Source organism: Thamnophis sirtalis, unplaced genomic scaffold, assembly GCF_051295495.1.
Source record: "Thamnophis sirtalis isolate CommonGarterSnake01/CBP01778 unplaced genomic scaffold, rThaSir2_p1.2 scaffold_1, whole genome shotgun sequence".
NCBI classification, from domain to species: domain Eukaryota; kingdom Metazoa; phylum Chordata; class Lepidosauria; order Squamata; family Natricidae; genus Thamnophis; species Thamnophis sirtalis.
Genome location: NW_028261381.1, coordinates 36,349,801 through 36,365,211, shown reverse-complemented (window position 1 = coordinate 36,365,211; position 15,411 = coordinate 36,349,801). Strand labels below are relative to the sequence as shown.

General features: G+C 40.3%; 1 protein-coding gene across 3 annotated transcripts in view; it reads left to right on the top strand.

Moving 5' to 3' along the window:
- The first annotated feature begins 254 nt into the window (after positions 1 to 254).
- Positions 255 to 15,411, top strand: part of EPC2 (enhancer of polycomb 2) — a 45,841-nt gene continuing 30,684 nt past the window's right edge. Inside the window, exon 1 of one of the 3 annotated variants that reach the window (XR_015696068.1) lies at positions 255 to 585. Coding sequence is in view for 2 of the 3 variants with exons in the window: in XM_087710663.1 (XP_087566789.1) it covers positions 433 to 585 (153 nt within the window). In the remaining variant the exon portion in view is untranslated. The remainder of the gene's footprint in view (positions 586 to 15,411) is intronic. The other 2 variants (XM_087710663.1, XM_014067903.2) reach the window with 2 other exon arrangements.

The window sequence follows — 15,411 nt, the reverse complement described above, 5'->3', positions numbered from 1 at the left end:
GGTTGCCGGCTGGGAGTGCGCACGCAGCCGCCTGGGCTCCTTCCTTCTCTCTTCTCCGGCTCACTCCACCGTCCCCCCTCCCGTCAGCCTGCCTGCTTGCCTGCCTGCTCGCTCTCCCTCCCTTCTCTCCTCTCTCCCCCCCTCCCTCACCAGTTCCCCGCTCTCGCGTTGGTTGCCGGGATCGCTGGCCGCTTTGGTTAATGTCCGCCATGTTTGCCATGGCGCAGGGAGCGGATCGAGCGACCCCGGCGCGGATCTAGGGCTGCGGGCGGCTCTTCGAGGGAGCTGTTCCGGGGCGGCGGGGCTCTCCATGGTGTGTCGGGCCGGGGTCGGGAGCGGCTGGGAGGCGGCGGTGAGGCCGTAGTGAGGGTCCCCCTCGCCCCCCCCAGCTCCCCCAGCCCGGCCCCGGGGTGTTATTGTGAGGGGGAGACAATGAGCAAACTCTCCTTCCGAGCCCGGGCGCTAGACGCCGCCAAACCGCTGCCTATCTACCGCGGCAAGGACATGCCCGACCTCAATGACTGCGTCTCCATCAACCGTGCCGTGCCGCAGATGCCCACGGGCATGGAAAAGGAGGAGGAATCGGTAAGGGAGCCGCGCGGGGGGGCCCACCATTGTTTATCAGACGTCCCCCTCCCCTCACGGGAAATAGGCCATTGGCATTCACTAAGCGCCGCTACGCACGCTTCCCGCCGCAGCGGCGCACGTTTCCGATGGGGCCTGCGTAAAGAGCGCAGCGTAAACTCTCCTCCGTTGCCGTAAGCGGGGCCTTGCTCCGCCATCTTCTTGCTTGCCCAGGACTCGCGAAGTGTTTTGATTAGCGGGAGAGGGAAGGAGGGGGGGAAGAGGGGGAGGCCTTACGCTAGCGTAACTGGAAGGAAGCGCAAAAGGCGTCCCTGAATGGAAAAGTCTGCGCGCCGGCCGCTATTGCCGGAACTTGTCTTGTGAGCTGTTAAACCAGGAGCTTGTCTTGCTCCGCGGTCGGGTTTTCGGTGTTTGAGCCGGGCCTTTGCGACTTGGATAGAAGACCGCTAGAGTTCCCAATAGCCCGAGGAAGGAGAGTCCTTGTTTCAAGGGATTCAATTCTTCATAAGACAGGCTTTGCCCTTTTTTTTCCTCCCACCCCCACCCCTCGGTTCGCTTTGAAGCTGACGGCTCCTTTAGCAGCCAGTGGGGGTAGCTCTTCGTCTGCATAAAAGTGGCAAATCGTAGTTTTGGGGAAAGCGAGCAAAGTCTTGAATCCCTATTACATTTTCATGAAATAACGCTGTGCCCTTTTGTTTTGGGGCTTTGAGACCCCCCCCCCCCATTTTTTTTCTTTGACATCTTATGCTTTTCCAATCCATGCTTAGGGAAAATGGGCTTAAGCTGTCAGTTGCTTTGACTAATGTATAGGATAGGCAAAGTAAAACATCTTGAATTTCTTCTATATAATCTTCTCATCTGTTAACTGACAGGTCTGGAGTGTTTTTATTTTCACTCCTGGGACAAGCGTTCTAATGCAATTCTTTCCTTTGGAAATCCGGAAATCTTTATGTATGCTTATAGGGGGGTAAATTTAGCTATGGTTAGGATTGCAGAGACTCACACAGTTCGGTGAGAAATACTTTAAAAGTCAATATGTGTCCATAAAATTATAACTTGTGATCAGTTAACAGGCCTGTCTGATGTCACTGACAAATGAAAACCAACTATTTTCCCTACATGAAGATATTTGCAATGACTGAGTCTAATTTGCTACAAACACATGGTACTAATCTATAGATCCCATTTGATCCCATTGTGAAATTAATTTTAAAGCTGCATGTGTAATTGTCCATGGTCTGCTGTGCAACGTTTGTATTTAAATATCTCTATGAAGAAAATAGCTGTTGTCTGTCCCCTTGCTTGGGTAAAGAGTGCATTATTTCCCCTAAAAACTGGACTTTATATATCTATCATTTTATTTTTAGCTTAACTGTACACAAATTGCTCATAACAAGGGCTATGTGTGCATACAGAATTCATAGTAAATGTCCTTAGGAATTTCCTCAATGAAGAGATATCTCCGCCTCATTGCCAGCCCACATTGTATTTGATTGGTTTTTCAGAGGTTGGAGTTGTCAACATCAACAAAGGCTGCACTTCTTTATGATTGGCTTTCTCATTAGCCTTTTAAAATAGACAGCTTTGTAGTTCTTGATTGTTAGCTTGTAGTTACATCTGTTTTCTTTTTTATTATGAATTTTAAAGTGGTGCTTTAATATTGCTAATTCATTGCTAGCTTTCTGTCAGAAGTATGTTTGTAAAGCTAACTGTAATATTTACACATTTTGTTGATTTTGTTTTTCACTCTACAGATTAGTTAAAAACAAAATAACATTACTCAAATGTAAAATTAATTTGCAAAAAGTGGAATTGTCTAAACAGCTAGTTAAATTGGTTTTAAAGGTAACAGTATCCTCTTAAACCAGATATAAAATGTGATCTATGTATGGGTGTAATTTTAATAAAGCAATTTAAATAAAATTCCCATAATGCTAACATTTTCTGTTATTTTGAAATGCATACAAATTAATAAATGCATACAAACTGACATTTTCATCATAATCCATTAATTTTACTGGAAAATACTTCCAAATCATAGGGAGAGAATTTGGAAAATTATAGTCAGTTCTAATTATATTTACTCAGAGGTATTCCAAAGAGAGTGGCATTTATTCCGAAGTATTTTAGCATATTTTTGTTTTAGATACTCTATGAATTTACAGATTATATAAAGTAAGTAAATACTGAATCAGTCATGTTTATTCTCATGGAAAGTTTCTCCAGGCATGACTGAATTCTTATCCAATGTTCTGCCTATTCTGCTGCAAGTGGTTGCTAATAAAAAAAAAAATCAGGTTTAGATGGCAAAGAGAAAGTGAAAAAGTCTACTCTGCTGGGCTGTAGATCTCAGTGGGGTGTTGTCCAAATAGATTCTGGGAGTATCTAATCTTATGTTTTAGTCATAGTGACTTATATATTCCTTCTACTATCAGAGCAATCTTCCTCTCAGTATCAGTTTGTAGGAAATAACTGCTCAGTTATTACAGCTTTCATATCCTACTTCTGGAGCTTCCAAGGGTGTCCAAGTGATCCTGGTGGGGAACCGAATGCATGATTGCATGAGTGTAGCTTCTTCAACAGGGAGATTCTTAAAATGCAACTGATCCCCTGTAAATAGCTCACTATCAATGGCAAACACCACCAAGACAATCTGGTGTCATCCGGCAGAGCTTCATTTCTGGATTGCAGTTTATTCTATGTAACAGTATGGTAGCAATCAATGAAGGGATTTTTAAAAAAAATTCTATAAAACTGAGTTGTATTGCACTTGATTATATTCTCATTAACTTGTTTTGCTCTTTTTGATGTTTGAGAAAAATACATGGTGTATCTTATGTACAGTATACTCATGGGCCTGACAGTAGGGAGAATATGAAATGGGATTATTATGAACTGAGAATGTGGCATTGAGTTTAATGAAGCTTAGTTCACCTATTAAAATATTTTATTTAGTCAGAATAGGATGAATATATTTGTTTTCTGCTTTTAAACCTTCAGAAACTGAAAATTTGTTGAGGCTAGATGTGTTTCAGAAGGAGACCTCCCTTTAAAAAAAATGCTATAATGGGAAAGGAGGGGAATACTGGATGTTGTGACCAACACCTGCTTTCAATTCAAAGTGACCTTGATCTGTTACAGTAGTTTGGTTAATTGCCCACAGCATCTTGCAAATTGAAGCTCCTTAGTTTTATGACTCATTCCACTTTGTTGTTCAGGCTCACTGTGAGTACTTGTATAAACATAACAGTATTTTGTGAACTGCATTAGTTAGATTACCTAGTTTACTGAATGGAATGATTTGATGGAAAACAAATCAAATAATAGTTTGAGATTTCTAGTGCTCCATTGCTTTTAGGAGGGTCCTATTCATTTTTTTTCTTTTTGTACAAGTATCACTTAATTATCTCCCAAAATTTAACATGGACCTTCCCTAATATAGAAATTGTATCTTGGCAAATTTGATGTGTTACTCAAAATAATAAAATTACAGATACAATAAAACTTAAAAATGGCTTTTCATATGAAAAGCTTCACATCATTTAAAAAACTTATATCTGTGGTTTTTTCCCCTTGCTAGACAATTAGGATTTTTTTTTTGCAAATCCAGACACTGATTTTGATTTATTGTCTAAAGACTGACCCCAGTTACGGGTTGTACTCCCAATTAGATTTAAGTAGGATTTACATAACCCCAAACTACTACAATCACTCTTCTGTTTTTTCTATAATATTTCAATTGTGTTTTAAGGTTCTGGTTTAAGATTTTTGTTAAACAAACTTTTTTTCTTAAATAATTTTGAGTTGTTCACTTTTTGTTGATAAATGAATTCTATAGCTGAATATATTTAGACAGGACAGGTTATATTTCTAATGTATTAAGCAATGTACTATTTTATTGATTAACCTGTCTGTATAGGTAGTCCTCATTCAGTAACCGTTTGAAATTCCAACAGCCTTGAACAGGGTAACGTAGAATTGTTTCTTATAGCTGTGACATTCACAGCATCCCCGTGGGTGATAGATTCTGATTTGGATACTTGATAACTGGCTCACATTTACAATGGCTACGTTCCTCAGTCACATGATCACCATTTGTGGTCGTCTCTGCCAGCTTTCAGCAAGCAAAGTTAGGGGGGAAACTGGCAGAGGGTTGCATATGGTGATCATGTGATATCCGACAAAAATTAATACAAAAATATAAGAAATATTAAATAATATAATAATAATAAAAAACAAAAAACACAAAGGGCAACTCGATGGATCACTGGGTCTTTTTCTGCCATCATATTCCTCGTTCTATTTACCTGAAAGGAATATAATGAGCAAAATTACCGGGTGAATATACATTTGTAAGAATGAATGTCATATATGGCCACTTGAGATCCTGTAGGAAAAGTGAGATACAACCAATATGAAGTCATGAATAAATACAAAATAAAAATATAAAATGGAATAGTAAAGCAATTTGTAGTATTGCTTGTAATTTAAGGCAAACGGAAAACTATAAAACACTGCCTTTTGACTAGCCCAATAATTTGATATTGTAAGAGTTTTGGGGGGAAAATATCAATGTCTTTGCTTATAAGATACAATTACAGACTTAGACAAGTTGATTTATTGACTAGTATATATTCACTTATTGGACTCTTAAAATATAGAAGTGATTATATGTCATACAATATAGAAAAATAATTATTGTAGAGTTTCTGTTAAATTGCTGAACCTCTATATAGCAATCAACCAGATCTCAATCATGAATTCTTTTCAGTTGAGAACTGACCTGATAGGAGAGCTGAAGATCCATGGCTCTCATTATTCCATCCTTAATTACTTCCTAGCTGCCCAAAATGAATTACGATGATAGGGAAAGAAAGGCTGGCTTCTTGGCCCCAGGCACATATAGAAATAAAGCTTTTCTAATTTCAGAATCTGTTAAAAGCATTCAGTGAGCCATCATAAAATATTCAGTTCTCCACTTTTTTCCATTATTTGTTTAACCATAATGTGTTAGGTGTGTACCACAGCTAATCAGGGCTGTTTTCTTTACTGGAATTGGAGCTCCATGTTAAACACTAGTTAAAGATTAAAGTTTTATTAAATATCTTGGAGTTTTAATATAATATATAAATATACATATTCTCCTGTTCACTGCTTGGAGTGTCCAAGCAAGGGTTAAATTCTGTCCTACTGCCCAAGGACTGGATTGAAATTCTTTGGCCACGCCTTCTGGCTCTTTCTAGCCTCAGTTTTTCAATTCAATCCAAGCCCATCAGGACCTATTTCTCAGCCTTAGCTGAATTTTCTCTGATACTTTAATTTCTAGTCGAGTAGTTTATTTTTTTCCTTAATTTTATTAGTTAGTTTATAGTAGTTTTGTTTTCGTTCCTTGCCTTGCCCATTTGGAGCTAGATCTTCGCTCTGAACTGAGCGGATTTCCGTCAAAAACATGCTGAAAAAAGTTACATTTGGCCTGACTTAGACTTCAGCACATTGCTTCCAATAGAATATTATGTGAGTGAGCCCTCACTTTGGCTATCTTACAACATTTACAATTTACAATATATGACATCTCCCAATCTATATTAAGTCAGAGGTTATTTCTTTTACAGGAATTGTATATTATAGAAGTAGCCTAAGTCAACATGCCAGTGTAATGGAAATGTAGTTCCTCTGATTTAATTGTTATTTCAGTGGATTGGGTTAAAAGATTTTCAGTTTCAATTTTGAAACACAGGAAAAAGCCAGTACTCAACATAGAAGCATTTCATATACAATTTCTATAACAAATAATAGTGGTAAATCTTAAAAGTAATTAGAGTCAAATATATGCGAACTTTCACTGAAGTAAGTACCACTGAATATAGTAGAACCTATTTCTACAGTAATTTGCAGATGATTAAAGATTTGTCTATTAAAAATAAGAACAGCTGAAAATTGTAATACAATACATTGCATTTTAATATTATTAGAAACTGCTGAAAATTGTTAAAATGTCATCATACTTTTTGGATACATTGGTTATAGAGTAACGTCAAAAAATGGTATGTAGAAATGAAGCAACTCTGAAAGTCTAAGGTCTGTCATTTTAATTTCAAAAGGATTGTTTTCTTAAACTCTAGTAAAATGTATTGGAGAGGAAGATAGTTCTGATAAACTAAGTGTAATTAAGTGGACACCATACAAATGAAAGTACAACCCCCTCAAAAGATGTTGAGAAATAAATTGCTGAAGTTAAGTAATTTGGAAAGAGAGGTCTTGCTCCTGTGTTACAGAAATGCATTTGGGTGAATGTTCCCTATATATTTCAGTAATCATCCAGGGTCTTTTTAAAATGTGCAGTATATCCATAGCCACAGTTCCTAGTTTTTACATATTACTAATATCTTTTCTTTACAGCCAAACACATGAAGTATAATATTAATATGTCAACTTTTCTATGACAAACTCTGTTTGCATTGACTTGGTTGAGTCTCAAATTCCTATTTCCTATATTTATATATATATATATATATATATATATATATATATATATATATATATATATATATATATATATATATATATATATATATATATATATATATATATATATATATATATATATATATATATATATATTCATTCATTTGTAGATTTTCACGGGTACAGGTTTGCAGGTATTGGCGTATTCGGGTCTTTTCCCATGTAAGATTGAGAGTATTTTAGTGATATTTCGACGAGGTTCCACCTGCGAGTGGGACCTCGTCGAAACATTGCCAAGATATTCTCAATCTTATACGGGAAAAGACCCGAATACGCCAAGACCTGCAAAATACATAGGACAAATGAACAGGAGAATAAATGCACGCATCGCAGAACACAAGAACGCAGTAAGAAAAAAAGAAAAAAAAGTTCCTTTTCCAGCACCTTAAAGCTACAGGACATGAAATTAATTTTGAAGGAACCAAATTAATCTCCAAAACTGAACACTTCAACAAGAGAAAAATTATGGAAGCTATCGAAATAGAGAAACACCCCCACAACATGAATAAATGTGACAATACCTCCCACCTACCAGACAGCTGGAAACCAACCCTAGTCAACAAATGAGCCCCACCCACCACCCAGGCCGTTACAACACAAAACAACAACAGACACACAGCCAGCACCAATCAGCACCAATCTACCAATCATGATACAACCACACAACCAGTCAATCCACTTACTGAAACAAAGCCAGCACTCCACACACCCCCACCAAGATTTATAAAAAGACGGCAGCTCTGACCATGCTTTAAGCCGAAAAGTCCAGCATGAAGATGGCGAGTGAGACCTCGCCGAAACATTGCCAAGACAATCTCAATCTTATATGGGAAAAGACCCGAATACAACAAGACCAGCATACCTACACCCATGAAAATCTACGAAAACACACACACACACACACACACACACACACACACACACACACACACATATCAGACCTTGTAGATAAAGGGTTTGTGTGTGTGTATATGGGAGCTGTGTCCTTCCATTATTAGAACGAGAATTGACAAAAATTATTATTTTTTGTTTTGTGACCCTCTGATTGGTTTAAATGAGATTTAGGCACTGTAAAAAATGGGAGAAATATATGAAAATTATCTCCCTTGGTCTAGTGAAAGAACTATTTATTGGGTTAAAATGCTTTCATATCAAATATATCATTGAGTAGAGATCATGTGATTTAAGATCATGGCATCTGGCCCTCTCAATTCCTGGCAAATAAATGGGGAAGAAATAGAGGTAGTGACAGATTTTATTTTCCTGGGATCCAAGATCACCACAGATAGGGACTGCAGCCAAGAAGTTAAAAGATGCTTGCTCCTGGGGAGGAAAACTATGGCAAATCTAGACAGCGTATTAAAAAAATCTAGGCAGCATACTAAAAAGCAGAGACATCATCCTGCCAACAAAAGTACGTATAGTCAAGGCTGATGTTTTTCCAGTTGCAATGTATGACTGTGAAAGTTGGACCATAAGAAAGGCTGAGCGCCAAAGAATTGAGGCCTTTGAACTATGGTGCTGGAGAAGACTCCTGTGAGTCCTTTGGACTGCAAAGCAATCAAACAGTCAGTCCTAGAGGAGATCAACCCTGACTGCTCTTTAGAAGGGCCAGATTCTGAAGATGAAACTCAAGTACTTTGGTCACCTAATGAGAAGGAAGGACTCACTGGAGAAGAGCCTAATGCTGGGAAAGATTGAGGCAAAAGAAGAAGGGGATCACAGAAAGTGAGGTGGTTGGATGGAGTCACTGAAGCAGTTGGCGTGAGCTTAAATGGACTCTAGGGGATGGTAGAGGACAGGAATGCCTGGAGGAACTTTGTCCATGGGGTCGCAATAGGTCTGACATGACTTTGCAATTAACAGCAGCAACAACAACATTTATGCTGCAAAGGAAAGTTGGACTATAAGATCTTCAAGGGCCATACCAGCCCTATGTTTCTAAGTCTTGCTGGTTCATTTTTCATTATAAAAATTAGATTTCTCTTGAAGATTGCTATATAATTTGTGTGTGTGTATGTCTGTGTGTAATACACGTTACGTCAAAACATGTTAGTGTTGTAGATACAATGGTACCTTCCCCCACATTGTCCCTCCTTTTCCCAGGACATATATCTTGATGTCTTGGGATATACATTACCATCCACCTTTTTAAAAACAAAAATAAAAATATTCTACACATCACATTATATACTTTTTTTGGCAATTATACCCACAAGCTGCCCCCTCAGAATGAAAAAAAGTTACACAAATATATTTTATAAGCTTTTCTTGCTTACATAAGGTGAGTTTATTCTAATACTTTAAAGACATTTGCTATAGTAACTTGCATAAGGAAATACTTTGTGTTCTTTTATTATGATTTCTCTACCCCATGCTTAGGATTCATCATTCATATTTAAAATGATATAGTTCATATTTTATTCTATTATTTTATTTTCAGTTCATTTAAACTTATTTTGTTTTTTATGGGCATGAGCCACGTAGATTAAGTTCCGGGTGGCAAATAAATATAATAATATTATTCCTCAAAATGCTACTAAAACTTTGTCACAATAATATTATTATATTTATTTGCCACCCGGAACTTAATCTACATGGCTCATGCCCATAAAAAACAAAAATAAGTTTAAATGAACTGAAAATAAAATAATAGAATAAAATATGAACTATATCCTTTTAAATATGAATGATGAATCCTAAGCATTGCTATTTAACAGGGTGCTTTTAACAAAAATGTATCATTTGATATATGCATATATACATTAATGCCCAATGAAAAATAAGAGAGAAGGCTTGGAAAGAGAGTGAAATATAGACATGCAAACTATTGGTAACACATAGAAAACGCCATTCTCATAACAATTAAATGAGCAACTTTTTTTTCGTAGTAGGAGACTTAAAAAAAATAGAAACATCCTGTAAGAGTTGCAAGGAGTGTAAAGTCATGATGTTACTGAATGGACATAAGCAGAATATTCAGTGTTTGGGGTGTAAGTCAACTATCTGTTTTGCCCTTTAATATTTCAAAAAAGAGCCCCAAATTTAGGTCTTGTAGTTGGCATGGACAGCCACCGAAGAGAGGCAAAAGAGAATAAATAATGAAATCTGTTGGAATGCAAATTCCCTTTTCTATCTATATTCCAATCATTCTTCCTACATTCTTTTGTATTTATTCCTTTATCTGGTTGTGGTAAAACAGAATTACTTGGTGTAGTAAGTCTCTGATCTCTAACAACAATATACCTGGTGGTTGTTGTTTTTAAATTGTACAGTACTTGCTACTTTACCTTTCATAAATTTCTTAGTGACGTAGCAACTTAAAGTGAAAACTCTTATTGTTTAGTCATAATTGTTCACTTTATGTTCCTTACCATATTTTACTGTTGTCTAAATGACAAGAATCACAGTATACATTTAAAAAATCTTCCTTGAATAGTATCTGAAACACTGGTTGGCTGCAGGTCCAATGGTGCAGTTAGAAAGCCTTCTCCTGAGAGTTAAGAGGGTCCTGTAAATACTGGTTTGTCTGAAGTAAGATTTGATACAAACCATAGTAATTATCTCCAGTTTTGGTGATTTTCCCTTTCAACACTTGTGCAACAGCAGATTCTTTGGAGAGGAAGACAGACTCAGAAATTTACTGCTAATCATTCTCGATAACCACTTTTAATATCCCTATATAAAAATGGTTAATTTTTATTTTAGAGACTGCAAAACTAAGGTTAAAGATCCAGACTTTTTGGCATCATCGTACACCTGTTTTTTTTTTTGGTGGGATTTACTAGGCCTTATAAAGATTATAAGGAATGCTTCAAGAAACATGTTGGTGCAAGTAAAGCACTCTTCCTTAAAATGTTGAAGCAAGCAAAGCGTCCCTTTGTCAGAAGATTCAATGCAATTGCTTCAAGGTTCCTGGATTTACCTGCCTTTTATGTGCAAACACAGACAACCCTTTTGCCAGATTTGCTGACAAAGTAAAGCAGGTGTGTATACTCATGCAGGTGGAATTGACCTGAGGAAACTTTCTTCAATGACTGAAAAATGAATACAGTTGTTCATTCACAATATTTTGCTTTCTAATTACCTCTTTAACTGTTTTTCACAGGTTTAGAATTTACAAGTTAGCACACTTTTTTCATTTTATTTCTGTGTTGCATATCACAGAATTTGTCATTCTTCCTGAAGCATAAATATTAGCTACCTTTAGATGCTGCAGTGAAATACAAAATCAGTACTTTTACTGTTCTTTGGTGTTGGTCTTTGCATATTAATGGATATTAATGCACTTGTTTTGCATTGAGGAATTGAACTACAGTAGAAGTATTTTAGTCTTTATTTTCTAAATAAAGTTTAATAAAATATTTTATTCTCTATCTACAAGCATTACAAAAATAAAAATCTCAATCTATAACGATTAGAAACTTTTCCATTGCTATCCCTGTAGACTGGCAGTGAATTGGTTATAAATTATGAGCAACTTTTTGGTACCAATTTCTTAAGTAGTTTACTAAAATAAGGAACTGTATTTATCAAAGAGAAATGAATTCCGCTTACAAAGTAATTACTTGTGAATTGGAGAAAGGATTTGGGCTTATGTTAACCTTAATATACCAGTGATAGCTAACCTTTTTCCCATAATGTGCCAAAAATGGGGGGAACGCAGGGGGGTTGTGCGCGCACCCATAATTCTATGCGTGTGAGCCCCGCCTTCCCCACACTTTTGGCATGCGATGGACCCAGGCTCCAGAGGCTTTCTAGAAGCCTAGGGAGGGCAAAAACTGCCTCCCTCACCCCCTGGAGGCCCTCCGGAGGGCAAAAACTGGCCCTATGAGCAACCAGGAAGTCCTTTCTCAAACTTCCGGGTTGCCTGTAGGGCTGTTTTTCACTCTCCGGAGGCTTCAGGAGGCTTCCCTGAAGCCTCCGGAGGGAGAAAAATGGCACAACACGCAAACCGGAAGTCCGAACTTCTGGTTTGCGCTTTGGGTTGTTTTTTGCCCTCTGGAGGCTTCAGGGAAGCCTCCGAAGAGTGAAAAGCAGCCAAAAATGAAGGCCGAAGTCAGCTGGCCAACGTGCACAAGCGCACTGGAGCTGACAGGGCAATGCCTCACGGGCCCTAATAAATGGCTCCTCATGCCACCTGTGGCACGCGTGCCTTGGTTCACCTTCACGGGAATATACCATAATAAAGGAAGATAATATTAAAGGAGAAGACTAAATCTAAGGCCCTGGAGGTTCCCATAGTAGATGCTCCTGTAGCGGCCTTGTCAGCATCATCCGTCATGATGGGTTCCCCAGAGGAAGCCCTCCAGCCGGAGGACAAGAGATCAGAACAGATGTTAGAGAAGGGTCATCAAGCTGCCGCATGGATGGTAAAGGCTTTCATTGTGCCCCCCTTTTTCAACAGAGCTTCATTGCTCTGGTTAAAGCAACTACAAAACAGGATCCCCCCTGGTGATACTGGGTCACACCAGGATATTCATAAACTGAAGGCAGCAATGGAGTTCTCAGCAGATGCCTCCCTGAACACAGCGATATTTGCATTCAAATCCATTGCCTTATCTATAGTGACCAGATGCCTTCTTTGGCTCTGCCAGTGGCAAGTGGACATGAGACATAAGTAGAGACTTGCATCTGCCCCCTTCACCAGGGAACGGTTGTTTGGGAACAGTTGTTTGGGAATTCCATAGAACCACTTCTGGTTGAGTCCTGGGACAAGTGCAAAATTCTGCCATCCCTTTATTGACATGCTGAGGCTCGTCCTTATTTTTGTTGCTCATCCTTTCGAAGGTTGGATGAGGGATTCAACCTCCCCTGTCAATAAAGACAGTTTCCCTCCCAGACATGGACATCAGCAGGACAGGGTGGGTAGGAGTGGCCTATTTTTTCCACCTAAGAGATCCTGCAGAGCTTGTCCCTTTTGCTGTCAGAAGTGACTGCCTAGCAAACCTTCTCATTGGGGGCCGATTGGCATTCTTCGCCAGCCAATGGGGAGGACATAACCATGGGTGCCTGGGTCAAGGAGACGGTCAAATTTGGCCTCTCCCTGGAGTTCCTCTCCACCGCCCGAGGTTTTTCATCAGGAGGTGCCCCATATCACAGCACCAGGAAAAGCGGTTCCTCGTGGGATCAGCAATCCAACATCTATTGGAAATTCAGGCAATCCAGCCGGTTCCAGAGGATTAACAGAGTCGGGGGTTCTACTCCCTCCTGTTCATCATTCCAAAGACCTTGGGGGATTTGAGGGCAATTCTAGACCTCAAGCATCTGTACCGTTACATTATCTACCAGTGGGTCAAGATGCACTCGCTCCACCCTGAGGGTGTCAAAAGGGGCGACTTCCTCACGTCAGTGGACCTCACAGAGGCATACTTGCACATGCCCATCCTTCCTGCCCACAGGCAGTTCCCGCTTTTTCTATGCGGGGAACCATTACCAATACAAAGCCCTGCCCTTCGGCCTTTCCTCAAACACTCCCAGAGTGTTCACCAAGCTGCTTGCAGAATTAGCGGGGCATCTCTGCACCATGCCAGTGTGGATCCAGTGCTATCTAGACAACATCCTTCAATCCAGATCAGGACAGGCGGAAAGCTTATGCTTCAAATTCTCCAGGAGTACGGGTTTTCAAAAACCTCACCAAGAGCCACCTCACCCCAACGACTCACCTGCTTCATCTGGGAGCAATCATAGACACCATGGAGTGCATGGTTTACCTCTCCCAAGAGCGCCAGTCCAGTCTACAGGTGTTGGCAGACTGTGTATGGAGAGTACGTCAGGTACCGCTGCTCCAGCTCTCCCAGTTACTGGGAAAGATGGTTTCCTGTTTTGCAATTGTCCCTGGGCTTGGCTCCACAGCACATGCCTCCAGTGGCATCTCCTACCACTTCAGATGGCCAGCAGGAGCTGCTCGTCAGACAAGGTACAGGTATACCACCAGAGGTAATCTGGTCCCTGGGGTGGTGGTTGTCCCCAACCATCTTTAGGGGTTGCCAGTTCAGGGAGCTGGACAGCCTGATGTTGACAACAGATGCCAGCCTCTTTGGTTGGGGAACACACCTACAATTGAGGATGGTGCAAGATCAATGGTCCCAGATGGACCGGAGCCACAACATAAATTGGCTTGAACTGTGGGCAATCCATCTGGCCCCCATCCATTTTCAGGACAATGTGGCAAACAGGCACATTCTGATCCTCACGGACACGGCCGCAAAGACCCATATCAACTGCCAGGACGGGACCTGATCCTGGTACCTCATGCATGAGGCCGAACAGCTTCTGTCCATAAAGGCAGAACACCTCGGGGGTGGCAAATGTACAGGTGGATTGGCTTAGTCGAGCTCCAGTCGATCACGCGGAGTGGTCCCTGTATCCGAACCTGTTCCAGGAACTGACAGAACGATTCGGCCTTCCAGTAGTTGATCTCTTGGCCACCCCAGGCCACAGCCAGCTACACAGGTACTACACCAGATATGCAGCCCCAGGAGCAGAGGGAGCAGATGCTCTCCACACCAGGACTACTGTATGCCTTTCCTCCTCTTCCACTCATCCCAAGAGTCATCAGGAAGATGCTTGAGGAGGAGGCAAAGCTCCTGCTCCTGGTGCCCCACTGGCACAGAAAGCCTTGGTTTGCAGATGACTGCGGCATGGGCAACGCAGGCCTCGTTAGAAGAGATCTGTCGAACCTGGACCTCTCCATCCCCATTTATTTGCCATTATAAGTTGGACACCTTCCCCCTGGCAGAGGCTACCTTTGGCAGGCGGGTGCTGCAGAGAGTACACACAGTTCACGGGACTTCGGAACGGACAACGGCCCACCCGTAGAACAGCCAGGCTTTGATATGTTCTATTCCTGGATGCTATCTCCACCACTATGGAGAATGGGCGTTGGTCTTACCTGATATACCTGTTCTCTGGGAAGTGGAAATAGCATCCAGCCCCACCCGGATATGTGTCCAGTCCTGAGTCTGAGAGGAGACATTTCTTCAGCGCCATATGTTAGTCTGCCGTGATGCCTTCGTCAAAAGCTGGGAGGAGCTAGCAGAGGAGGCATGTCATCACAGCTTGCAGACTCAGTCCAATTGGATGACAGATGGAGTAAACTCATTCCTGGATGTTATCCCCACCTCCAGAAAACGGATGTATCAGTTAAGACTAACGTCCATTATAATAATGCCTTATATTGACAAGAGTATTTGGTTTGCTAAAGAAAGCTTTTTTCTTGAGATTGAACAAATTAGACAGTATATTATAATGTGATTAATATATATTTCTACCTGTACAATAATTTGCTTAACTAATATT